The sequence below is a fragment of the Pelophylax lessonae genome, assembly GCF_965119305.1.
Source record: "Pelophylax lessonae genome assembly, chromosome: 3".
NCBI lineage: Eukaryota > Metazoa > Chordata > Amphibia > Anura > Ranidae > Pelophylax > Pelophylax lessonae.
This window is the reverse complement of record NC_138770.1, coordinates 305,446,009-305,473,943: the sequence shown is the minus strand read 5'-3', so window position 1 is coordinate 305,473,943 and position 27,935 is coordinate 305,446,009. Positions and strand designations below refer to the sequence as shown.

General features: G+C 42.5%; 1 protein-coding gene across 6 annotated transcripts in view; it reads right to left on the bottom strand.

Moving 5' to 3' along the window:
* TNK2 (tyrosine kinase non receptor 2) overlaps positions 1 to 27,935 on the bottom strand; it is a 362,744-nt gene that overhangs the window by 148,322 nt on the left and 186,487 nt on the right. The window contains exon 1 of one of the 6 annotated variants that reach the window (XM_082252259.1): positions 444 to 1,008. The exons of 4 other annotated variants lie outside the window; for them this stretch is intronic. In XM_082252259.1, coding sequence (XP_082108385.1) covers positions 444 to 650 — 207 coding nt within the window. In that variant the 5' untranslated portion in view covers positions 651 to 1,008. Of the gene's footprint in view, positions 1 to 443; positions 1,009 to 27,935 lie in introns of those variants that run through there. One more of the 6 variants, XM_082252260.1, reaches the window with a different exon arrangement.

Genomic DNA, 27,935 nt, shown 5'->3' with positions numbered 1-27,935 from the left:
AGATTTAAAAATAATGACAGTATTCAAGACAGCCGACCGTGGGCTATGGACGTCAGTACCGGGGTGATGCCTCTAGCTGTAGGCATCACTCCAGTACAGCACTTTCCCGTAATATTGGCAATATCGGTAACCTCAGGGGCCAATTCTGATATATCGGGGAAAGTGCATATTGGCCCCTGATATATCGGTTGTGCCGATAATCGGACGATCCCTACTTACAACTGCTTTAAAACTTTGGCTTCAAAAAACATTTTAACCCCAATGTTAGAAGAATGATCCGCTGCCATAATAAATGTACACCTGGAACCCCCTTTTTCTGTATGTACATACACATAAGCTAATTTAAAAGAACAGTTTGCCTGCAGAACACAACTGCAGTGGACAGAAAAACATTATGTCAGAATTTCTACATGTTAACAAGCTTTAGAGACGAAAGTACTTACTTTATAAATATTAAAATGTGACAAAAAGGGTATAGAATTCCTCCATGCTTGAAAACGCTTCATTTCTGCAAGGTTTAGAAAGTCCACAAGAGAATACACAAAAGCAAGGAAAAAGCAAAAACTTTTCTCCCAAGTTTGGAGGATGCCAAAGTTTGTGTAACAGTTCTGGAGTAAGCAGAGAGGTGACAGCATGCAACACACTGACATTCCAGGCTCTCCTATTGCTTGTGGCTAGGTGTTGGTCCCACCGTCAGTCCAGCAGAGAGAAACAAAAAATGGGAGAACGACTGCTGAGCAATGCCAGATGAAAATTATTCTGAGATGGGGGCATAGACTGGAACATTGTGGGTCCTTCTGTTGACACTGGCCTTTGCATAGTTATCCTTCATTCTAAATATAAAAACAACACTTGAAGACACTAACCACAATCATCTGGGCTGTACTTTTTTCCTTGTGACAGATTGAGGCACCAGCTCAAAAAGTGGAAATAAGTTGGATGTGGGAGATATTACATGATGTAAAAAAATGCAGTATGTGTAAACAAACCCTTAGGAAGAAAGTTGTCTGGATTTTCCCGGGAATGATAAACTTTTTTATCTGCCAAACTACATAATGAACCTATAAAAGGGAACAAAAAAAAATCTTTGAACAAACAAAAATTCTATCAAACGCACGAGTGGTGATTTGTCTACGGGTCCAGAAAAAGTTGCATAAACAGATGAATAAGTGGAGACAGACATTAGATCTGCCCTCCGAGTCAAAGCAGATAACATTCTGCACCCCCTTCACATGTCCAATACTCCAGAAACATGGAAAAGGACATATTCTCTGCCATAAAGATTGTTTTTCTGTCCAGCTGCTCATTTGATTTCCTTGGCGTGTCCTGTGAGCTTGTCCTGGACATCCAGAGGAGTAGGAAACACAAGTGCACAGCAGCTTACTAAGGCTAGCCTAAAGCACAGCAGCCAACTTTATACATCAGATCCACTTGGCGATTACACAGATGTCTCTGGGACCTGAAATGTGACAGAAACCTCTCTCCGGCATTGCTACAGGTCTGCAGATTGCAAGATGAACAGTGAAAATAAGCCATTCCAAACTGCTGAAAATCCCACAAGGAAATCATTAAAGCAGCATTGCAGGACAGCGGTGGATTATTCCAGTTTTCTGTGTTTGTAGCTCTTCCAGGCACTAGTGTGGGCAGCCTTCTTTGGTTTTGCTGGGCTCATTTGTAACGGAGTATTCCGGTCGTTTGTGTTCCTCTATCAGCACACTCAGAAACAAGCTGTTCACAGGGTGTTGTCTATGGTCCCAGCTCATTCCTAGAAGCACAATCTTCATGGATTGTGGGCCTGCCCCTGCTAAAAACAGACACTCTATGGTGTTCACATGGCTAACTGTTTGAATCACAGCCAAAGGGTCAGATTTAACTGCAGGATGGAGAGTTAATTTCCTGTGGGAGCCTCCATTGGGATTTAAAACAGTCCCTCTCTCATCTGTCAACATCCCTTTAACTATCTCGCTGCCAGAGAAGGCTGCCGCACACTGGACTCTATGGGCATTGCTGGGCTCTGTAAATGGCATTACTGTACAGCTCAGGAAAACAAAGTTCCTGTTCCCTTCAGAGGCTATCCAAACCATGGAACTTTTTAAGAAGGATAACTGTAAGCATCAAACTTTGTTCTCTTTTATCTCTTACATAAAGAGCTCCTCAGATACAGACAAAGGGGTTGATTTATTAAAGGCAAGTTGACGGTGCACTTTACAAAGTGCAGTTGCTCCAGAGCTTAGTAAATGAGGTAAAACTTCACTTTGCAAAAAAATACGCAAACACGTGCAAGGAAAAAAAAAAGAAGAAAAAAAACAGCATTTTTGCTTGCACATGAATAGATGATAGTCAGCAGAGCTTATACTCATTTACTAAGCTCTGGAGCAACTTCACTTGCAGAGTGCAACTGCACTTTGTAAAGTGCACACTGCACAGTCTATTTGCCTTTAGTAAATCAACCCCGTAGCTCTAAAGCCCAAGTAGGATGCAAACTTAACCTCCCTGGCGGTATGATTCTTTTGGATTTTAGGTGCTGAAAGCGGTACCATTATTTTGCATGTAATTCTTGTGAATGAGAAGCCCAAACCAACTGTATACATTTATTATATAATGTATACAGTTGGTTGGTTGGTACAGTTGGTTTGGGCTGCTCATTCACAAGAATTACGTATATATATATATATATATATATATATATATATATATATATTTACATAAAAAGTACAGTAAAACTGCAGGAAAGGGCACTGGGGGGCAAACTAATGTGATTTTTTTTTTTATTTTGAATGGTATCAGTGTGTTTGGTGTGTTTTTACATTTGAATTTGCCGCCGGTTCCACCCCCCTGCGAACGTCACGTCGCAGGAGACGGAAGCCGGGGCACGGAGAGGATCGGGAGGAAGATCCGCCACAAGACACCGCCGGGACACATCACTGGATCCCGGTGACAAGGTAAGTAACCTCTTTTACAGGATCCAGCGATGCTTCTGGCGGTACCCCGAGTGTGGCTCGGGGTTACCGCTTTTGGCTCTGAAATGTAACCCCGAGCCACGCTCGGGAATACCGCTAAGAAGGTTAAAGAGCTGCTCAACAATGCAAATGTTTGGGTAAATAAAATTTTTTTCTTGCAACTAAAACACATTCATTAAACAATACATTGAATAGTGGTTTATAAAAACTCCATTTTACTGTTCGTAGAATTTAGAGCAGCTCTTGTGTATGTGACCCTCCTATACAATTATACACTGTGTTAATGCATATGTGTTAAAGGGTAATGCCACTTTTGTGGGAAAAAATACATTAATAAAAAAAAAAAAATAAATAATAATAAAGTATATACACTGCTCCAAAAAATTAAAGGAACACTGGCGTCAAGTCAATTAACCTCCCTGGCTGTATGATTCTTTCCAATTTTAGTTGCTAAAAGCAGTACCATTATTTTGCATGTAATTCTTAAGAATGAGCAGCCCAAACCAACTATTTACATATGATTTGTTTTTTTACTGTGCGTTCTTCTTTAATCATAAATTATAATATAATAAATAACTATAAATAAGTTAAAGTATGTATGTATATATGTATATATATACTGTATATATACATACACATATATATATATATATATATATATATATATATATATATATATATATGTATATATACATAAAAAGTACAGTAAAACTGCAGGAAAGGGCACTGGGGGGCAAAGGCAAACTAATGTGAATTTATTTTATTTTGTAATGTATCAGTGTGTTTGGTGTGGTTTACTATTTGAATTTGCCACCGATTCCACCTCCCTGGAACATCGCTGGATCCCGGGGACAAGGTGAGTACCCTCTCTTATAGGATCCAGCGATCTTCCTAGCGGTACCCCGAGTGTGGCTCGGGCTCACTGCTTTTGGCACTGAAATTTAACCCCGAGCCACACTCGGGAATACCGCTAGGGAGGTTAAACTCCTGGGATATCGATCTGGTCAGTTAAGTAGCAGAGGGGATTGTTAATCAGTTTCAGCTGCTTTAATTTAATGAAATTAAAAACAGGGACACTAGATGAGTAACAATGAGACAACCTCAAAAACAGAATGGTTTTACAGGTGGAGGCCACTGAAATTTTTTTCCCTACTCATTTTTTCTGACTGTTTTTCACTAGTTTTGCATTTGGCTAGGGTCAATGTCACTACTGGTAGCATGAGGCAATACCTGGACCCTATAGACCAGGAACCCTCAAACTACAGCCCTCCAGCTGTTGCGCAACTACACATCCCATGAGGCATTGTAAAACTCTTACATTCAAAGACATAACTAGGTATGATGGAAATTGTGGTTTCTGAACAACTGGAGGGCCATAGTTTGAAGAACCCTGCTATAGAGGTTGCACAGGCATTCCAACTCCTCCAGGATGGCACATCAATACGTGCCATTACCAGAAGGTTTGCTCTGTCTCTCACCACAGTCTAAAAAGCATGGAGGAGATTCCAGGAAACAGGCAGTTACTCTAAGAGAGCTGGACAGGGCTGTAGAAGGTCTTTAACCCATCAGCAGGCCCGGTATCCGCACTTTTGTGCATGGAGGAACAGGATGAGCACTGCCAGAGCCCTACAAAATGACCTCCAGCAAGCCACTGGTGTGAATGTCTCCGACCAAACAATCAGAAACAGACTTCATGAGGGCTGCCTGAGGGTCTAATGTCCTCTAGTGGGCCCTGTGCTTACTGCCTGGCATCGTTCAGCTCGATTGGCATTTGCCGTTGAACACCCAAATTGGCAGGTCTGCCACTGGTGCCCTGTGCTTTTCACAGATGAGAGCAGGTTCACCCTGAGCACATGTGACAGACGTGAAAGGGTCTAGAGAAGCCGTGGAGAATGTTATGTTCAGCATGAACGATTTGGTGGTGGGTCAGTGATGGTCTGTGGAGGTATTTCCATGGAGGGACACACATACCTCTACATGCTAGACAATGGCACCCTGATTGCTATTAGGTATTGTGATGAAGTCTTTGGACCCATTGTCAGACCCTACGCTGGTGCAGTGGGTCCTGGGTTCCTCCTGGTGCACAGCGATGCCCGGCCTCATGTGGAGAGAGTATGCAGCCAGTTCCTGGAGGATGAAGAAATTGATACCATTAAATGCCCCCCCCCCCCCCAGCTCGCCTGACCTAAATCAAACAGAACACCTCTAGGGACATAATGTTTTGGTCCATCTGACACCATCAGGTTGCACGTCTGTCTGATCAGAAGCTCTGTGATGCCCCGGTCCAGATCTGGGGGAAAATACCACAGGACAGCATTCATTGTCTCATTAGGAGCATGCCCTGACGTTGTCAGGCATGCATACAAGCACGTGGGGGCCATACAAGTTACTCAGTACCATTTTAAATTTCAGCAAAATGGACTAGCCTGCGGCATAATTTTTTCACTTTAATTTTTGGGGTGTCTTTGAATTCAGCAGGTTGATAATTTTAATTTCCATCAAACGATGTGGCAACCTTTCGTTCCTAACACACTCCATATCGGTATAGATATCAACAATGATATTTTTCCCCATTGAGATCTGATGTGTTTTCAAAGTGTTCCTTTATTTTTTTTGAGCAGTGTATAATTGCTACACAAGAAATGTAATTTAATGTTATTAAAAATGACCTTTCCTTTATACACTGCAGTCGCTGTAAACTTATGTAAAATTCAATGCAATATGGCAACCCGGAGGCATTCTTTACACTGTTGGTGTACAGAATGTCCCCAGATATGTCATTTCCTGCTTGTGTGATTGGCTCACTGATTTTCAAATAAGTCTGCACTAAGATACAAGTCACATTTTACGCACCCTTTTCTGGACATGCCCCAGCCTCCTACTGGAAAGCTGTCTTGCGATGTTGTTAGCTCTATATCTCATACTACTGTACCATGTGCCCCTCGTTTCTGTCTGTTGGGCTTGGTGGAGGAACGTGCTAATATCAAAGCGTTCCAAAACCTTCTGTTATTCTATGCCCTAAAGGAGATTACTATGTGCTGGAAAAAGCCCTCTCCTCCTACAGTTCAGTTTTGGATGTAACTGGCAAATACCAATGGCCTATATACCAAGCCAGGGATTACCATATTTGCTTTGAGTCGAGGAGCCAGCTAAAAAAGTTAGGAGCCAGTTTTTTTTACCTAACAAATCTTATATCTGGAACATGTTTTCCAAAGGCGAACTTATCCTTTAACCCTTTTACGGCCAAAGCCCTTTTTGTGTTTTTAAGCACACGTTTATAAAGTAATTTTAAGCTTGAAGATTACATAAAACATTCTATATTTTCTCAAGCAGAAACCCTAAAAAATAAAATTGTGGTAGAATAGTTCATATAATTACATCGCACACATTCCTGGATATAGGCACATCTGTTATGGGTGCTGCAGCGATCATCAGATGGACACGGGATACATGTATACATGTTTGCCACCACACCATGGATCTTGCATAGCAGTCCTAAAAACTTTTTACTGCAAAAGGATCACATCACATCAGGATAAGTGCAACGTTTCGGAGGCATGCAGGCCCCCTTCGTCAGGCGTGTGATGACGAAGGGGTCCTGCGTGGCTCCGAAACTTTGCACTTATCCTGATGTGATGTGATCCTTTTGCAAGATATATGGTGTGCTGGTGAACATGTATACTTAAAATAGTGGTAGTTTTATGTTACATAACATTATTTTCCATAGGCAACACTTGAAAAGCCCCCTATAAGTCATTTGTTTAGCGTTACGTAGGTGGTCTGGTGCTAGGATCATTTCTCTCATTCTAACGTACACGGCGATATGTAACATGTGTATTGCAATTGACGTTTTCAGGCACAGACGCTAAGCCCCATACCCCCCCCCCCCCCCGCCGCCACCACTGCTGGAACACCTCCGGGCGGAGAGACCATTCCCCTGGATCCAAGGTCTGTAGATTGAGGTAATCCGCCTGCCAATTTTCCACTCCTGGAATGTGAACTGCGGAAGGAGCTGGAACAGAGCATTCCGCCCATCGAAGGATGCTCGCCACCTCTAAGGCCGCAAGGATACTCTTGGTGCCCCCTTGGTGATTGACATAAGCCACAGCCGTGGCATTGTCCGATTGAATGCGCACTGGACAGCCTTAAAAGGTACTCCGTCCAGTGGACTAAACAAAGCCTCATCGCTCTCAGCTCCAGAACATTGATGGGTAACCTGGATTCCTCCAGAGACCAGACCCCTTGAGCAGAAAGCTTGCCTAGAACACCTCCCCACCCAGACAGTCTGTCCAATATAGGGGGAGGAAGGATTTTCCTAGATTGAGCATCGGGGACCGAAGCCATCATATCAGAGACCCCCCGGTCCCCTGGCTCAGCTGCATCTGGTTGTCCAGGGAATTTGGATCTTTGTTCCATTTGAGAAGGATTTCGTTCTGGAGGATTCCCGTGTAGAATTGAGCGAAAAGGACCGCCTCGAAGGACGACACCATCAGTCCCAGAACTTTCATACAAGTCTGAAGGGACGACCATTTGCTGGACAGCAATCGCTGAATCGCAGTCTGGAGCTTTAGAAGTTTTTCCGAAAGGAAGCAATACCCTGGCTGAGAACGAATCCAAAGTCAGGCCCAGATAGTCCAGTCTCAAGAAGGAACCCGGGACGACTTCTGAAGGTTCAGAATCCACCCAAACTCCTCCAGAGTTCTCATGGTGATCTCTAAGTTTGTCACCAACACCATAGGAGACTCTGCACGGAGAAGCAGATCGTCCGGGTAACCCAAGACGGATATCCCCCACTGGCGTAACAATGTCAGGACTGGAGCCAACACCTTTGTGAGGAGCAGAGGCGAGACCAAAGGGTAATGCCACAAACTGATAGTGATCCTCTTCCATGGCAAAACTGAGAAACCGTTGATGTCCTGCACATATTGGGATGTGAAGGTAGGCATCTTTGATGTCTATGGAGGCCAGGAAATCCCCCTGATGTAGGGAAGCCACCACCGTGCAAATATATTCCATCTTGAATTTCTGAACTCGCAAAAAGCAATACAGTGCCTTTAGGTCCAGGATTGTACGCACCTTGCCTTCTTCCCTGGGGACCGTAAACAGGATTGAGTAAAAGCCCTGAAAACGTTTCCCAAAGACGGAACCAGAACTATTACTCCTTGTTCTAACAGGTCCTGTACCGCCCCAAAGAGAACCTGTATGCGATCCGGGGACAGTCGTACATTGGAAGGGAAAAACCTTACCGGCGGGACAGAGTCACATATTACCTCGTGAACCCACTTGTCTTGTATACAGGATTGCCACAGGTCCGGGAACAGGCAAAGATGTTCCCCCACCCCAGATACGAGTGAGGGTGCACCTTCAGGCCGAAGGGGTCTTATCCGCAGGTCTGGAGAAACCCGATTTCTGTTTTCCAGACCAGGGTCGCTTGGAGCCACCCGCGGAGGCCTTGAAGGACTTTGATTGTTTATCATTTGTCCCTGAGGGACAGAAAAACTTTTTGTGTGCTGAAAAGGAGGAACACTGTCTACGACGAGAGTCCTTACCCTTGTTAGCCTGTGGGAGAAAGGTACTCGTACCCCCTGTAAGACCTTTGATAATGTCATCAAGGGTAGCCCCAAACAGGCGATCACCTTGAAAGGGTAGATCAGTCAAGGCCTTCTTTGAGGTCTGATCCACAGACCAGCATTTTAGCCAAAATATACGCCGGAGGATCACCGCCGAAACCGACAGTTGGGCCAATATTGAAGCCGCATCCAGCAAAGCAAACAAATTTCAGTCCCCGCACCAACTGGTCTGCCAGCTCCGCAAAGGCAGGGGGGAGTTGTACCCCCTCTAGGTCACGGCGTAGTAACTTAGCCCATTCAGTCAAGGTTTGTGACACAAGGCCAGGGAGTACATATTGCGGGCCACAGATTCCGCCTTTCTATCCGCCGGATCCTTAAAGGACAGGGAATCCTTTACTGGGATCATGGTAGCTTTATTCAGTCTGGAGACCGGAGGGTCCACCGTAGGTGGCACAGTCCACTTTTTAATAAAGGACTCCTAAAAGGGGTTTACTAAAAGGGGAAGCATCTAGCAATCCCCTTAGGCACCCCAGGGGGACGCTTTGGGCGGTCCCATTCTTTTTTGACCATGTTGTCAAAATAAGCAGAAATGGGGACAACCTTTGCCGCTCTGGATTGTGAGTGCCAAGCGTAACCTGCGCCAAAGTTGCGTCCTCCATTTTTAGGGTCTCACGCACAGAAACAACCGATGCGTCCACCAGCACCTTTTCTTTTATGGGGTGGCAGAGGTAGAGGTGTCATCCTCACTATCTGATACATCAGATGAGGCAGGGGTAGGTGGGGGGCGTTTTTTGGCACCTGGCCCCTTACAGGCCACCTTCACCCGGGACACAAAAGATTCCAAGACCGCCGCCAGTGCATCTATGGATAGCTGGGATCCGGAGGGCCCTCCGGCCTCCTTGAGGGGGTCAGGCAGGGAAGAAAGTTCCGCAGGGTCCATGTCGCACCAGGGGAACCCCTCAGCAAAAAGTTGCAAAAAAAAAAAAGAACGTCCCACCGTGCGATATTGCCCCCAAGAGGTCAGGCAGAACGCACTGAAGATCCCCAGCAGAGAGAGAGAGAGACCCCCCCAGACTCACCACCCGCACCAGAGAAGGCACAGAACGTCTGTACAGCACATGTCCGCAGCAATGTTGATCAGCAGAGAAAAACCTGAGTGTCAGCACCAGGGTATAGGGAGGGGCTCCACCACCAAAAAAAAAAACGCCTCTAGGGACTCCAAGAACATGGCCACCAGTGATTTAGAATGGGAATCCACCGCAAAATAGCCGCCGGGTGTACCAACATGGCCACCGATCTTTCTCAGTACATGGGCTACAAGAAAATGGCGGCCCGTGCAGCCTCTGGAGCTTCTGGGGGCCCTCGAGGGGACCCTCTAGCCTTCTGTATGGGATTGACAGGAAGGAGGCCCTGGAAGTGACAGGTGTTTCCCACCCGCATGATCGATCGTCCGGTCTCCGGTGGTGAGCACAACCCCGCCCCCACTGTCGGCCTTATGCCAGGTCCCAGCCCCCAGGGAATAGCTTAAAGCGTCGCATAGCCCCAGTAATGAGGGGGGGAGAGGGAGGACAAGTAAGGGTGGGTGCGTGATAGGACAGAGGGGAACCCGGGGGTGCGAGGGTCCGACCGTCCTAAGGAGGAGCCCCTGTCCACCCCAAAACCCGCCAGGGGGAGAGGGGGGGACATTTTACTTACCATACCTAGAACAGGTGGGCGCCATCTCCTGACAGAACCCCTCTCCACCGAAGTGGGGGGCTGTCAGCCAATAGGACTCTGGCTTAGACCTGGTCATATGCAACCTGGACATTTACCTCGCAGGGCCAGGCCCCGTCCAGTGGGACTATGTCGCGGCTGACCTAGTGCGGAGCTGGGGTCTGCGTGCACTCGCTGGCCAGCTGGGGTGACCACTGGATCTATATATCCTGTTGCCCAGATCTGGCTTAATTGCTTGTAGATCTCACAGGAAAAAATCAGGTGAAAAAAAAAAAAACGACCTAGTAAAAAACTTTTGCCAGGACCAGAGATCCCAGTAAGGCACTAGGTCCTTACTCCTGACTAGGCAGAATAAAACTGACATCCTATAGCAGGGAGAGAGGGTATACCCCCTGGGAGTGCCATAGGCGTAGCAAGAAATTTTTTCCTGCCTTGTGTCCTACTCCTGTAGGGGGCAGTATAACCCTACTGTTATGAAGAACAGAGACTGCGTCAGTCAATGAACGATAGAGAAAACAGACATGCACTTTTTTTCTTTTAATGCACACCATTTATGTTGCAATGCACTGTAACAATCATACAGTTTGTTACGGTAGAGTGTTAAAATGTGTTTTCACTGCTTCCTACTGTAATACACCAAGGTAAAAATCCTTAAAAAAATGTATAATGCCTCCACTGACACAATACCTACAGTTTGCAGTAACATGCTTATGTGCATTTACATTAGTAAACTAGCATTTCCTACAAAACATTCTGACTGAAAATATATGGTAACTGCCAACTGCACTCATCCTGAAAGTCCAACTCCAACCAAACATTTTATTTTGTTTTGGAAAGAGCAGGGAAAGATTGGAGATCTTGGTTTTTATAGAGGTCTTTGTCCATATTAAACAGATTTTTCCTCACTTCTCATGAGGTACACAAACAAAACATATTTTAGTGGCTATGTCTATATTGCTTTCCGTGCCTTCCCATCCTGGTAAAGGACACTGCCGCTATTACTTGTATGGCATTACAAGGACAGGAAGTGAGGGAAAAAAATCCTAATGGGGTCACATATTAAAAAAAAAATACCCAATACTGATGACAAATCTTCCCCACTCTATCCAAAACTATAAAAAAAAAAAAAAAAAAAAAAAAAAAATGGACTAGAATGTAAACTACTTACAAGCATAAGGTTGTTCATCGGTTAGAACTACACTGAAATCAACAAATTAACTTGTTTTGAGTGTTTTACCTTACAAAACTCACTTGCAGCAAGAAGTAAATGTTTGCAAAAGAGACACAAAGCAGTGTGGTATGTATGTAGATAGATGCTACTTGAAAAGACACACAAATGTACATCCAGAAAAGGAGAAGTTCACATGAAATTATTGAGAGTCGAAAGTCTATGTCCTGCTGTGGCTTTCAATTCTCTTGAGCTATTGAGCCAAATCCAGATCATGCAAAGCATTTATGCAGGTGTTGATATGAACTGCTCTATTCAATTTTACCTATGATGATTTCATTTATTACACCATTTTGAAGGTATTTTATCTCTATTATTATGAGTTGTATATTCTACCTAATGAAGCTCCTTAAAAATGGCAATTTTGTGTTTTCAACATATAGAAGTTTTTGTCAATTTACCTATTAAAATATGAATATGGAATTGGGCTTCAGCACGTATATGTGTGTTTTGCCAACAGTTCTCAATAAGGAGTCGGCAAACAATGATGAATTCAACAACAAACACATTCTTATAATATTATTTCCATCCAAAACCTTATGGAAGTTTCAGGCTAAGGTGTAAAGCCAGTGTTATACAAAATAGGGCTGGGGCAGGAAGACTGATAAAGAGCCCTATATCTGAGGCACATGGCAAGTCAAATCCCAGGAGCCTGGTCACCACCCCAGATAGCAAACAATTGTGCTGCAAGTTTGAAAATGACTTGCTAAGCTTCTGCTAGACTTGCCAGGCTTCACATGTTTGTTGCACAATTGCAGCAAGTCCGCATTGCATGACTCCAGATCAACTTTCTTTGCAAACATTCTGCAAGTCTGCTCAAGTTCTAGTTCAGTTATATTGTGCAACAGTCATCCCACCACAGGGGTCACTGTTGCTGAATTTTCATGCTGCAGACTTGCAGAGCTCTTGCTGTAGACTCACCACTACAACTTTGCCCTTGCTAGTGACTTGCCGTGCAAATTTGGTACAAATTAGAAAAGTGTCAACTAGAATGTGCATCAAGACTTACAGTGCAATACTGCCACAAATTTGTTGCAAGTTTTCCTTGCTATTTGGGACTATGCCAAAAAAAAAAAAAAACAAGTTATTCTTACAATTATTTTTCATTTTCTATTGTCACTGGAAATGGAACTCAAAAGTTGTGTGTTAACTGGTATAATATAACAATTTGCTCCTGAACATTACAATAATTTGTTTATGGAATGTTCTTGCAGGGACTCATTTCATTTTTTGTATTATGTACCAAACAATGCCAGTGAAATTTACTGATAACTAAGCTATAACTACTATCACATATTATAGAACAACGTAAAGGATCACTATCCAAAACCAAAATATTGCATTATATATTATGTTAAAGAGCTTCTATTAACAATTGCACCTACAGTATATACTGTATGTACCACTCATGGATCATAACAGATATACCAGACATGTAAATTTTATGCATGGCCTAGATGTGTGTGAACATCGCTCTAGGTCAGTCTCCTATCTCCACCTACAGCAACACACAGACCAGGTGCTGGCCCCATCCATCACAGATTCCAATGAGGAAAAATGATTCTGGTTGGCTGTACGTCCAGTAAAATCACCTTTATTTCAGCAAGTCCATAAAACATATTCAAACAGAGGGGGAACAGCCTCACCAGCTAACATGTTTCAAACTTTCTTAGTGCTTAGTCATAGCTAAAGATGCGTGAAACGCATTAGCTGGGGATGCTGTTCACTTCTATTTGTGTTTCTGGATATGTTTTTATGGACTTGCTGGAATATAGGTGATTTTACTGGACCTGCTGCCAACCAGAATTACTTTTGCCCTTTTGTAGTATGACCTATTGCTCCTTGCAAACTGCTAATGCAAGCTAAAATAGGCAACAAGTGTTTGTCATTTGGATACCTAAGTAGAAAGCCAGCATAAAATTGGAACCCCCCCTCCCAATGCACCTCCCTCATTACCCCTATTCCTAGTGAAATCCTGAAAACTAGAAAAAAAAGGGAAAACTCATAAGTAAACCAAGTCATGGAAGTAATTAGTTTACACCACACTTTAAGCCTTTACTACTTACAAGGAACCTGGCAGGGCAGAAACATGGAAGATGTCGTTGCTGACTTGTTTTTGAGTGTGTGTAATTCGGGGTTGTCATCCTGATCCTTGCCTTAACAGTTGGTGGGTCGGTGACTTGGAACAAACGCTCGCATATCGGATGGCAAGCGACAGATCTACACATACTTATTCTGAGTCACTGACCAACCAGACAGTAAAGGCAAGAAAAGTATGAGCCCCAAAGTCCGCTGCTTCAAAAACAAGTCATCCAAGGAAACTCCCATATTTTTGTTGTAACAGGTTCCTTTTAATTAAGTTTAGTTCAAAGAATACAAATCTGCAATGTAGTTCTAATAGCTCAAGCCAAATCTGGTGCCCAGGAAACCACTAAAACTCCTACCAGATATAAAAATGAATAGATAAAGCCATATGAAAAGCTAACTCTTTCACATTTAAATAGAATGACATGACAATTCCATTAAACTATATCATTCATCCAGAAATACGTTTTCATTGTTCTCATTGCTGAATGTTGAACATTGAAATGTGTCTTGTTAATGTCGATTACAGCTTCTGGTACATTACTACATTACTACTGTTCTCTTTAATGCCTTCTCAACAACCTTTAAATGTAGTGTGCTATACCAAGTCTAATACACACAAGTATGCTTGGTATAAAATTGAAAAATAAAAGAAAAGTATCTGGTGTGAGGTTTCACATGAAGAGTAGAGCAGTCAAGGATGCAGTCAACTCTCCAATTTGCCATTTTAAGGGCCTTTTCTACCCACTTTTATTCAACATAAAAATCCTTAAAATCCATACACATAGGGTTTCAGTCTCACAACAATTTAACTTGCTTAGCCTCCTGGCTATTGATATGCCAAGCTTGGGCTGTACAGGTTTGTCTGCCTCTTGTAGCACTGTCTCCCTGTACCAGACAGGGTTCCAGACACTTATCAGACAACAGTCATAGAGAAGCACTGGCTGGCAAGACTGATTGCCCTTCTATGGGGAAAACACCCATCTGAAAATCAATTCTACACATACTCTGAGACTATGTGCATCCCAAACCATGCTTTGTCCATGTCACTTTAGACTGTTTCACATGGGCATCAGCTAGTATAAGAGCTGTGTGAACAGCAAGCTTTGACAAAGCATTTGCAGAGCATTCAGCATGCGTTGTTGAAGCTTTTAAGTACTATTCAACTCCAGTTTGTAAATGCTGAACACAGGTGCTAATGGGAGTGTCGATTGCCACTTTAAAACAAGCTACTTATGGAACAGGGGCTTATAACGCATGCAACATAAATTGATCACCTTTCCTAAACTCCATGGTGGAGCCTTCATCTATCCTTTTGTTCTGGATTGTTTAATTCCACTCAGATCCACCGCACCATGACTGAATATGAGTGGCTATTCTCCCTCTCTGAGACGCCCAGACATCTACTTTCCTCAACCTATCAGTTATTACATGCGTTAATGTATGATGAGCTCCCACCATACACCAGGTTGTGGTCTGCTTAGTTGGGGAAAGAGCTTACGGCTGCTGATTGGCAAACTTTTCAACTTTTCCTTTCATTTCACTTACAAGTCCAAAATTTCCTGTTACGCTCAGGAAAAGAAATATGAACTTCTTTCCAGATGGTACAGGGACCCCCTCTCATTACATAGGATGTTCCCATCTATGCCAGTTACCTGCTGGAGATGTGGTGCAGCAGAAGGGAACTACTTACACATCTGGTGGGAGTGCAGCAGGATTCAACCCTTTTGGTCACAAATTTTTACTATCTAAAATAAAATGTATGATGACTCCCTATGACCCACCCTGGAGGCTGCACTCCTGTCTATGCTCCCAGGTTTGATGGCATCTCAAAAACAAAGTTTGTTATGCTTCTTTCTTTCTGCAGCGAAACAGTTAAGCCCCCGTTCACACTGGGGCGACCTGTCAGGCGACCTGGTCGCCTGACAGGTCGCCGTAGGTCGCCTGGCATAGAGAAGCTGTGGACCCGTTCTAATAGGAGCGACACAAGTTGCTCCGACTTAGAAAAAGGGTCCGGAGCTTCTTTGGGGCAACCTGGAGCGACCTGCATTGACTTCAATGTTATGAAGTCCGTGCCGGCCGCTCCAAGGTCGCGGTGCGAGCAGCGCGCCGCGACCTGTGAGGTCGCCCCGGGAAGTAGCGTCGCCCCAGTGTGAACGGGGCCTCATACCCTTGTTTTGGAAAACAGATACACCTCTTCCATTGTCCTTGTGGGTTTCTACTGTCAATGATATCATGCAGATGGAGTAGATGTTAGCGATGGACAACTACACATTTGAAAATTTTAAAATCCTATGGTATGTTTGGCTTGACTTCTCCACCTCTGCTGCCCTTATAGATATTTTATAATTATCATAACTTTATGTTCTCATAGTTATGATATTTTGTCTCCCTTTCCCCATTGGTCACAGGGGTTGCTCAAGATCCTTCCCTTTCCCCTCTTTGGGCCCCCCTGGGCCTGCTTCTTTTCCTTATATTCTTTCACTTCCTTTCCCTATTTCTCTCTAACTTTAAGATTTATCTTTATGTATTTATGTGCGCTGATTATGCACCATGATATAATACCTATAATTGGGATGACTACTTTCTCCTTGATAAATGCTGTATTATTATCAATGACTACCTATGCCTCGTTATCTTTTTCAAAACTTTGCTATTTGGATGCATCTCTACTGATATTTTACTTTGTTTTTTTCTCATGTAAAACAATAAAGACATATTTGTCTCTAAAACAAGCTGCTAGCAGGCTTTAACACTTCTTGAAGCTGCTAGCAGCGTGTTTGAAGTGACACTCAACACTTCCATTTGGATCTGTGTTCAACATTTACAAACTGGAGCTGAAGGGCACATTAAAAGTTTCAACAAAGCTTACTGAAAGCTCTACAAATGCTTTGAAAAATGTGCTGTTCACACACATTTTGACAAAGTATTTGCACAGCTTTCAGCAATGTTGTTGAAGCTTTTACAGTAAGTACCATTAAACTCCAGGTAGTAAATGTAGAACACAGATCCTATTGGGAGCGTTGCTTGTCACTGTAAGCAAGCTGCTAGCAGGTTTCAGCAGGCTTTCAACAAGCTTTAAGTCAGGGGTCTTCAAACTATGGCCCTCCAGTTGTTCAGGAACTACAATTCCTATCATGCCTGGTCGTGTCTGTGAATGTCAGAGTTTTATAATGCCTCATGGGATGTGTAGTTCCGCAACAGCTGGAGGGCCGTAGTTTGAGGAACCCTGCTTTAAGTAGGGCTGAAGCCTGCTAACAGCTTGTTTAAAGTGTCAATCAGCACTCCCATAAGGATCTGTGTTCAACATTTACAAACTGGAGCTCAATGGTACTTTAAGGGCCCATTCATACTTGGAACTGCATGTGAATCACACAGGAATGCTGTGTAGTTTCTGTAAAATTCATATGCAGTTTCGTACAGTGTGATTTCAGCTCATTCATTTTGAATGAGCTGAAATCGCACAGCGCCACACCAAAAGTAGTGCATGCACCACTTTTGGAAACAAACTGCAGGCAGATCGCATGGTACTTTTGTACAATGCAATCCAGTGCGGGCAAACGCACTGCATTTCCAACCTACATTTTGAGTGTCATTTACTTTACACTGACACCTGCTTCAGATCACATTGGAATGCTGTGTGGAAAACTTACACGGAACGTGGGTCTCCCACACCGCATTCTAGGTTGAACAAGCCCTTAAGCTTAAAAAAAACTTGCTGAAAGCGCTGAAAATGCTTTGTCGAAGCTTGCTGTTCACACTGCTCTTATACAAGCTGAAGCCTGTGTGAAACAATCCTACATGCATCTTTTATATATATATATATATATATACACAGTGCCTTGCAAAAGTATTTGGCCCCCTTGAACTTTGTGACCTTTTGCCACATTTCAGGCTTCAAACAAAGATATAAAACTATTTTTTTGTGAAGAATCAACAAGTGGGACACAATCATGAAGTGGAACGAAATTTATTGGATATTTCAAACTTTAAAAAATAAAAAACTGAAAAAATGGGTGTGCAAAATTATTCAGTCCCCTTAAGTTAATACTTTGTAGCGCCACCTTTTGCTGCGATTACAGCTGTAAGTCGCTTGGGGTATGTCTCTATCAGTTTTGCACATCGAGAGACTGAAATTTTTGCCCATTTCTCCTTGCAAAACAGCTCGAGCTCAGTGAGGTTGGATGGAGAGCGTTTGTGAACAGCAGTTTTCAGTTCTTTCCACAGATTCTCAATTGGATTCAGGTCTGGCCTTTGACTTGGCCATTCTAACACCTGGATATGTTTATTTGTGAACCATTCCATTGTAGATTTTGCTTTTTGTTTTGGATCATTGTCTTGTTGGAAGACAAATCTCCGTCCCAGTCTCATATATATATATATATATATATTTGCGAGATATATGAATACAAAAGAATAAGAGTAGACTACTGGGAGTATCGTTAATAGACATGGTAGCAGCATATTATATCCACCCTTTGCATAAACTACAGACACCTTCTTAAGGAAGTGATATTAGCATAACATAGAGTAATCTCTCACTAGCATATTTGTAACCCTTTAGAAATGTGGATAGTGAGAGGATGTCAAACCAATAGCTAAAAAATAAAAAGGGAACCATAAATTGAGGAGATAATTTAAAAAACTATGACAATCTAGGCCCTAGCGTGTTAACCGGGGGTAGTGTCAGGTATACTAAAAAAGAAGTGGGATTAGGGTCCTTAAGGGGTAGTAGAAGGGCAAATCTTCAGTCTCCCTAGTGAGTTCTGCAGGTCCGACTTGATATAACATTCCGTGAATTGGAAAGAGGACGTTATTAGTTGTAATTCCTGATCTGAAAAAGTTGACTCCATCAAAGGATCTCCAACAGGTGAGAAAAAGTGTAGCTGCTGACTTCTAATAAACACACACTCATCTGTCCCACGATCCAGCGATGTGCTCACTCAAGCCATTGCTTCTCTCACTCTTTTCTCCCTGGCACTGGCATTTCAACCGTTGGGTGAAAGTTGCCTTGTGCCTCCTGAATGGTCTGGCAGTCTTCTGGGACCTTTGACGTGTCTCAGAGGACTGCAACGAGGGAGGGGGAGAGGAGAACTTCTGCTCGGATCGCTTAGGAAAGTGGGATTGGATACCTGTCAAAACTAGGTAACCGCTCCCCCAAAAAAAAGAAAATTACATGTCAAATGTGGCAGAGGAGAGGGGGGAGGAGTACCCTTTTGGGTGGAGCTCCACTCTAAAGCAAGTTAGACACTGAAATGTGTACTGTGCTTTTATTCACTACAAACAAGTTATAATCAAATGCTGTGAAAACACAGTCCACTGTACATGTGCACCAAACGTTTATTGTGGTAAAGCACACTATTCCATTATGGCTGCCAGAGCCTCATTTTATTACACAAGTGGGAAAAAAATGTACCTTTCCAGTAGTGTATAAATCTAGATCGCTAACACTCTACAAAAACAAATTCATGGTGCCTTTCATAGACTGCTGTAAAAGTAGGTCAATTATCAATGATGTAGGAAACTCAGCAGGTTGATTTGGTCATTTAGCCTCTGCTAACATTCATTTCTGCTTTCTCAGTTCTAAGTACTATAAGCACATTACTGGATCCGATCCTTCGCTCAGGATTATTCCAGGTTATTTAATGCCAGCTCCATATTTGGCCATGGCCTATATACAGGGATTCTCTGTGCTATAATATTTAAGGCAGGTACGATTTCTTTCACTCTGCCTGTCGTGCTCAGTAGGCCGTGCACCAATTGGCAGCTCTAACAGAGTCTGGCATTCCCACGCTAAACATAAACTCTCACATAGGAGCGGAAATTCATTTATACAAACACGTCCTTCAGACTGCCATGTTATCAGGAGAGCCTGGCATTTAACCCCTGAAATATCACAACAAACGAACTCTCTTATACTGCACTATTATAACAGCATTGGTGCAAATATTTTAGACTTTGCAAGACAATAATATTGAGGCTGATGTTTTCATGCCAGTTCTTTCACTTTGCTTTACTCAATATATAACACCAACTCTAAGCAAAATCATGTTTACAACTAGACTCCTAAGCTGTAGAAATAACATGATTTAGAGACTACATGCTCAAAATGATAATATAGAAGATTCAATAGGAGACAGCAGTATTTTATTCCAATACAATGCTTACCTTGAAAATAAAAGAACTAAAAGAATACATCTAGATGTTGGACTTTTACATAAAGGCTGCCACATTGTACGGTTTCTAGAGTAATGGAGGCAGTGGGTGGGTTTAAAACAACATTTAAGTGTTTGATACCCTTTCCCATCTCAGACCAGAAGTGTGCACCTTCCTCCCACTTCCCCTGGGAGCACAGTGAGCATAGCAGCCCCCTCCTCCCCCCCCCCCCCCACCTTCCTTCCTAGGCCAGAGTGACTGCATGACTACAGAGCATAGTTGCCAAAAGCAAAGCTGTAATTTTAGCCAGTAAACTCAGGAGACACCCAGTTTTGGGGGTCATTTCCCATGTCTCTAGGCAGTTGAAGCAAACCTGTCAAGTTTCTTGGAGATGATCTACATGATGATGTCACCAGAGTGAGGGAATTGGGAGAGCCAAACACCAAGTTGGCAGAGAGCCCAGAGGCTCAAGGATCAGCCTTCTCCTCTCTGCTGAGATGACAAAGGGGTACAAGGGCAGTGGAAGCAGCGGCAGAGTTGCTGGGTGGCAGCTGGGGTGCTGGCCCAGTGTCTACTGGGTTGGGGTTCAGTGACAGGGAGTTTCAAAGTCAGGTGTGCTGTCAGACAGGAAAGTTTAGTGTAAGGGGTAAAGGAGAGTGAAGTGGTAGGGGTGCCATTGCAGGGAAATACAACGTCAGGGTGCACAGTGCCCAATGGTACTGAGTTCTTCATAGAGTCGAATAAAAACAGCTGCCTACTTGTAAGCCTGCAAGGAAGCTTTTTAAACTGAGCAACACCCGATGTGTAGGATGTAGGCACCACATTGCTCTCGGATCTAAAGTGAGTCTCATGGGGTTAAGTTAGAAAGGGGAGGAAGGCCATTAGGGTTAAAGTATATATAAGTGTATAAAAAGTATATAAAAGTGTAGTTAGGCCCCCTTCAGACCTATGTGTTGCGGTAACATGTATTTTACCTCTGCACAGTAATACATGACCATCCGCAAGGTGCATTGTGATGTCCTTAATTAAGTGTGGCACCCCCATGCATATGCACAATAGGTGCCAATGGGCTTGCATTGCAGCATATAACGCATGTGCTTTGTATTGTGGTGCAGATCTGGTTTTTCCTCCATTGCCTTGTGCTGGTAGCCTATTTTTCATAAATTGGCTGCCATAACTTAACACAATTTAACATGCAAAATAAAGCATATAAACTCGTATGCAGTTATGCACTGCAATGAAAATACAAAGTGTGCAGGGGACCTTAATATTTTGATCTGCACTGCTGATGATGCGATTTGTGGACTGTAAAAAATTAGTAGAGGGCTTTTCAAAATGACAAGCAGTTTTAAGAACTTCTAGATTTTTAGCTAGTAGTAGTTAGTACATTCAACTGGACTTGTTCTGCAATGTCGAAAATGTTTCCTAGCTTATCCAGGCCACTTCTTAATTTCAGAACCCAAGAAATAGATTGCACAAGTCATGAAACGTATTTAACATTACAGAACAAGTCTAGTGCTATTAGCTGTACCATGACCTGAATAAATGAGAACCTTCAGCTTATCAAATCCGAGCTGCTTTGTTACGTTTTTGATCTTAGAAAATATATTTTAGTGCCTATTCACAGTATTGATGCAGTTCAATGCTATTTATTCTGAATGGCACAAACACCTATCCTGGACCTCAGAGCTTGCTGCTGTACCAATATAAACATGTATGCTTGCCACCACTGTAGTTATGCTCCCTTCTATATTCACCCCATTCAACAACTCTTTTGTTAGTAATATAATAAATAATAAACATATAAATATTTAAAGCGATAATAAAGTCTCCTTTTAAAAAAAAAATAAAAAAAATAGGCAAGGTATACTTACCTATTCTGTGTAGTTGTTTTGCAGAGCAGCCAGGATCCTCCTCTTCTCGGGCCCCACGTCGGCACTCCTGCCTCCTCCCTCCTGCCAGGTGCTCCCACAGCAAGCAGCTTGCTCGGGGGCGGAAGCATATACAAAAAGCCCAGGAACAGAAGGGGGAAAGGGAAAGAGACTTGGCTGCTGGAAGGACATGTGTAGGAGAATTATGTGGAGGACTGGACTGGGTTTGGCCAGGAAGCCACGAGTGCCATCGGAGAGCCAGGTGTCCTGAGGAGCCAGACTGGTGGAGACCTGCTTACTGAGAGGTCATCATCATTGCAGTCACATCTTCAAAGAAGCAAAGGGGGCCCCCCAGCTGGATGCTCATCGCTACTCTTTCCTTAGCAGAAGGATCAGGAGAGAGGGTTCCTAACCCATCTAACACTATCCTTGTTTAATATCTGTTTTCTGTTACTCCAAGTATAAGGACACTGTGCAGTACAGGCTTCTGCAATCAACACAGATTCCATAGCTCATCTAGTGCTTCATTCTGCTGTGCTTATGCAATCTACACATGTGCCAGGGCTCATCCATTGCTGTCTATCAGTCCCAACTGCTTCTACCAATACTGCCTGCAGTTAACCCTGTTATCCCTTGCTAGGCAGAAGCTGTGTTTACATTAGTCCCAGTTTACGCCACCCAAGGAAGAAACTTGCCGCTCAAGTTCAACCTCTCCATTTAAAGGGACATACACCTTACCCCCCTCTCCCCTTTCTCATTTCATAAAGTGACCCTTACCAGCAATTTAAAAAACCAAAGTGACTCTTGTCTTTTGACCTTCTTAAAGTGACCTTTCCTAATAATTCTGCATATTAAGGAGAACTCTGCAAGTTACTTTGCTACCAAAAGGGATTAATCTGTTTCCTTAACATCTTAAAGGGACCAAGCCCTTTGCTGCACACCAACTAAGGGCCCGAACTAAGCCGGCAGAAGAACCCAAAACATAGTTTTAGTTGTGGGTGGTAGCTTTGACAACCTTCCTGAAGCCTAAACGTAGTCTCTTCTGACAAGGGAGTTTTTATTGTGTTTTTGTATATTCGTTTTGCTCACTTGGGGAAAATCTCTCAGTCTCAGAGCTATCATTTACATCTTCAGTCCTACAGGACAGGTGGGCGTGTCTTAAAGGGATACTGTATTGTGTTACATAATTTCTTTGCTGTATGACCTCACTTATCGATATTTTCAGTTAACTGTATTCTTTGCCTGCCATATTATTATTTTATCCTAATACAACTTAATCATTTATTTTACAAGTGTGTACCAGCCAGGAGACTACCTGGTCAAGGTACTTCGGTGGTGTCAGCATGGGTGGTGCTCTGCCCAGTGCCGAACAGAAAACCCAAATCTTCTAGCAACTCCTGTGGGGGTTGTGCTAAAATATTTTATTAATCACTTAATGACCAGGCCATTTTTTGCAATACACCACTGCGTTATTTTAACTGAGGATTGCGACGCTGTACCCAAATAAAATTGATGTCCCTTTTTCCCCACAAATAGAGCTTTTTTTTTTTTGGTGGTATTTGACCACGTCTGTGGTTTTTATTTCTTGCGCTATAAACAAAAAATATTTTTTTACTTTCTGCTATAAAACATTCCCAATAAAAAAAATGTAAAAATCTGTTTTTTATTCCATCAATTTAGGCCAATATGTATTCTGCTACATATTTTTGATTAAAAAAAAAAAAATCCCAATAGGTGTATATTGATTGGTTTGCGCAAAAGTTATCACATCTACAAACTAGGGGATAGATTAATGTCATTTTTCTATTTTTACTAGTAATGGCGGCGATCAGCGATTTTTAGCGGGACTGCGACATTGCGGCATACAGATCGGACACCTAACTCACATTTTTGACACTTTTGAGGAGACTAGTGGCAATACTACAGTAATCAGTGCTAAAAATATGCACTGTTACTGTACTAATGAAACTGGCAGGGAAGGGGTTAACACCAGGGGCGATCAAAGTTAAGTGTGCTCCTAGGGAGTGATTTTCAACTGTATGAGGCTGTACTCACTGGGTGAACACAGGGACCCGCCGGACCCACTGATTGGCTCCTTCTCTGGCCAATCAGCGCGTGTGCATGCCTTTGGCGGTTCGTGTGTGCCCCCACTATCCGTTTCACGAAGCGACGTACAGGTACGTTGTTTCGTGTAGGAGAGCCGACCTGCCCCAGTAAAACTACGGCGGCTGGTCGGCAAGTGGTTAAAATTAAATCCTGGGCCATTCCTCCAGAGCCCTGTGACGTCATCGCAGAACACCGAAGATGGTCGTGGATGGGTCTTACAGCATGACAATGACCCAAAACTTACCGCCAAGGCAACAAAGGAGTGGCTCAAGAAGAAGCACATTAAGGTCATTAAGTGGCCTAGTCAGTTTTCAGACCTTAATCGTATATAAAATGTATGGCAGGAGCTAAAACTTCGAGTTGCCAAGAGACAGCCAAGAAACCTTAAGGATTTAGAGAAGATCTATAAAGAAGAATGGACCAAAATCCCTCCTGAGATGTGTGCAAACCTGGTCACTGACTACCAGAAATGTCTTACATCTGTGCTTGCCAACAAGAGTTCTTCCACAAAGTACTATGTCATGTTTTGCTTGGGGATCAAATACTTATTTTATTCACTGAACTGCAACTTCATTTAAGCATTTGTTTTATGTGTTTTTTTTTTCTGGATTTTTGGTTGATATTCTGTCTCTGTCATTTAAATTACATCTGTGCTAAAAATTATAGACCCTTCATTTCTTTGTAAGTGGGTAAACTTACAAAATCTACAGAAATCAAATAATTATTTTCCCCACTGTATATCTATATATTAACTTCAACGACAAAGAGCAGAGAAAAAATTAGGCTAGAAGCAACTGTACCATGCAGAATATATTAGTGCCGCATACAAAATATGTAGAATATGTTAAGTTATATAAGAACTTTCCATTTATGAACTAAAGTAATGCTGATTTTTGAAAATTCCACACTATATATTATACAACCATTCCCACAGGGCATGAAATTAACACTGAATAAAGATCTCAAAAAGGAAATACCTTTTTGGAGACAGCTCTTCAGTGTTTTCAGATCCAATGCCAACAACAAAATGACAGTGTTATCCGATCTACAAGAAACAGCAGTCATTCACTGTGCAGATGTCCCTTCTTTTTTCAAGTGTATGAGACTTTTAGCATATGCCTAAGAGAAATCTTCGAAAACAAAGTAGCCCTCAACCCAATCGTATTTAGCTAGTGTGAAACATCATACAAGTAGCTGCTGATTATTGTGCACAGTATTGCCGCTGTTTTAGCAGGTTACATGCAATCCTTCACAAGCTTGTAATACATTTCATTAAAATGCATCAAACCTTAAGACGAGTTACAAATCTTATTGTTCTTCTTTTTCCTTAGGCAGAACAATATTTTTCTTCTTTTAGGCTTATGGAACACCTCTAAACTAAGAACTACTTTAAACATCACAGTAACAGAGTATATGAAAAGCTTTTATGCTAAATACAGCACATATAAATCATTTTTAAAGTGTATCTAAACCCCAAAATAACAATGTACTATATTGTAGCCAGTGCCTTTAGATGTGGTGGGTGCATTAGATTTCTTTTCCCAGGCTAGGAACATTTTAGCAAGTACAGAAAATACATGTTTACCTGGCCCTTGTCACTTCCTGTGGGTTGGCCTGGAAGCAAAAAACATTGTTATTATTTTTGAGTAAACTACTAACCAAATTATCCCCCACAGAGATTTCCTAAAGCAGGCAATAGATGGTGCAAATGTATTTCCTGCAACCAAATTTGCATGATTCCTCCATCAACACAGACAGTGCAGACAGAGGAATCCCTCCTGCCGAGCAATTGTCTTCTCCTGGTGGAGAAGGGGGGAAGCTATTCCTGCTGGGAGAACACAGTGATTATCGCTAGCGGGTATAGCAGCAGCTTTGCAATAATCGCAAGCTAATTAGGCTGGTTGTACCCAGGTTGATTGTTCGATCAACTCGGTACATTCAGTCTGCCCATTAATGGTTCAATCTCAGCCGGTTTCTCCTGAACCGTGTAAGGCCGGCCTAAGGCAGATGTTTACAGTCCAGCCTGGGAGGCAGCCATGGCTCCCTCTATACATATAGTGCTGGGATCTCCAAACTACGGCCCTCCAGCTGTTGTGGAACTACACGTCCAATGAGGCATTGTAAAACTCTGACATTCACAGACATGACAAGGCATGATGGGAATTGTAGTTCCTAAACAGCTGAAGGGCCATAGTTTGGAGACCCCTGATATAGTGGAAAAGGAAATGTAGCCATCCAGGGACAGGAAGTGTTTTATCCACATGATTACCAGGTGAAAATAAAGGGAAAAAAGCCTGAAATTAAATTACATAATCTACATGAATTAATGTAACCACCAAATCTAAGAAATGATAATCTGCAATAAATATGTTTTTTGTTTTTGTAGCTGCTGACTTTACTTTTTTTTTTAAAAGCTGTAAGTACTTCAAAAAACGTGTCTGTAATCTCAATTGAGTCTATAAATAAAGAATTAAAAAATAAAGTTTAATGGAGCAGGTAGGGTGTTACAATCCTGCAAACAGGCTGCTACATGCAATACCAAAATATAACACAGACCTATATGTTTCCGCTGAGCCCTTGACCAAGAAGCACTGCCACATGCCAATCATATACTTCTGGGAATTGGCATGTCTAAAACTTGCAGACATATCCCTAGCAAGGATCACAGACAGGGCATGAGTTATCCAAGTACTGTAGATATTTCTAAATCTGGTAGAGGGCTAGAGAAATTCAAAGAGCCAGGTAGCCAGTGTACCTAAATAGATAGAAGCTATCTTTATACTTTTGTCATTTTTTTTCTATTGATGTCAACAGAAAATGATCCATGACAATTTAAAGTTCATGAGGTCTTCTACACAGAGCTAATGTTTAAATTCCACATTAAATCAGTATATTTTGGAACAAGAATGTACTACGAATGTAAAAACACATACCACACCTAAACAACTCTTTATATTTTGAACTGAAAACAACTGGGATGGCTAATATTTTATCCCCTTCATGACCAGGGCATTTTTTTGCTATTCGGCACTGCACTATTTTAACTGGCAATTACACAGCCATGCAACCCTGTACCCAAATTAAATGTATATAATTTTCTTCACACAAATAGAGATTCCTTTTGTTATTTATATAAAGGAAAAAAGGCCAAACATTTTGAAAAGAAAAAAACAATATTTTTTACTTTCTGCTATAAAACATTTTTAATAAAAAAAAAAAAAAGAAAAATTAGATGTCTTCAGAAAATGTATTATGCTACGTCTTTGATAAAAAAAGAAGAAAATTCCCAAGAAGTATATATTAATTGGTTTGCGTGAAAGTTGTAGCATCTACAAACATTTTTTTTTTTTATATACTAATAATAGTAGTGGTAAGCGACTTCTAGTGGGACTGTGATAGTGCGGCGGAAAATCTAACACTAACTGACACTGACACTCTTGATCTTCTTAACCATTGGGACGTCCCAAAGCAGTGTTAAACAAGAGGGTTGGGAACAGTGAAAAATAAAATCCCAAGGCTAACTATAGCCAACCAGGTAAACAGGAGCTTAACCAAAACAACTGGAGTTCACCTGAAAAAAGAAAATACACCCTCAAAGAGGACCAGGTCCTCTAAACAGCAGCCTGCAAAATCTTGCAGCCAAAGAAAGCATCCGCAGATGCCAACACATGCACTTTATAGAACTTTCTGAAAGTGTGCACCGACGACCAGGTAGCTGCCTTGCAAACCTGCGTCACTGACGCCTGATGACGGAAGGCCCAGGAGGCACTGAGGACCCGAGTAGAGTGGGCCCTGACAGAGAAAGGAGGAACCTGACCCTTGATGTAATAGGCTTGAAACACTGTCTGTCTGATTCATCTGGAAATGGTCACAGAGGAAGTGGACAACCCTTTCCGAGGCCCATCAGTAGGCACAAATAGTGAGTCTGACTTCCTAAAAGACTCCGTAGCTGCCAGGTACACCCTAATTGCCCGAACCACATCCAAGGCATGCAAAGCAATTTTCTTTGGATGTTTTGGCCTGGGGCACAGGGAAGGCAAAAAAATGTCTTCATTCAAATGAAAAACAGAGATAACCTTTGGAAGGAAGGATGGACAGGGAAGAAGAACCACCAAGTAAGGTGAACAACAGAATAACGCCGCAAATTCAGACACCCTGCATGCAGAAGTGATAGCCACCAAGAAGGCCACCTTCTGGGACAGTGTAAGCAGGGGATTCTCCCGAAGATTCTCAAAAGGAGGCTTCT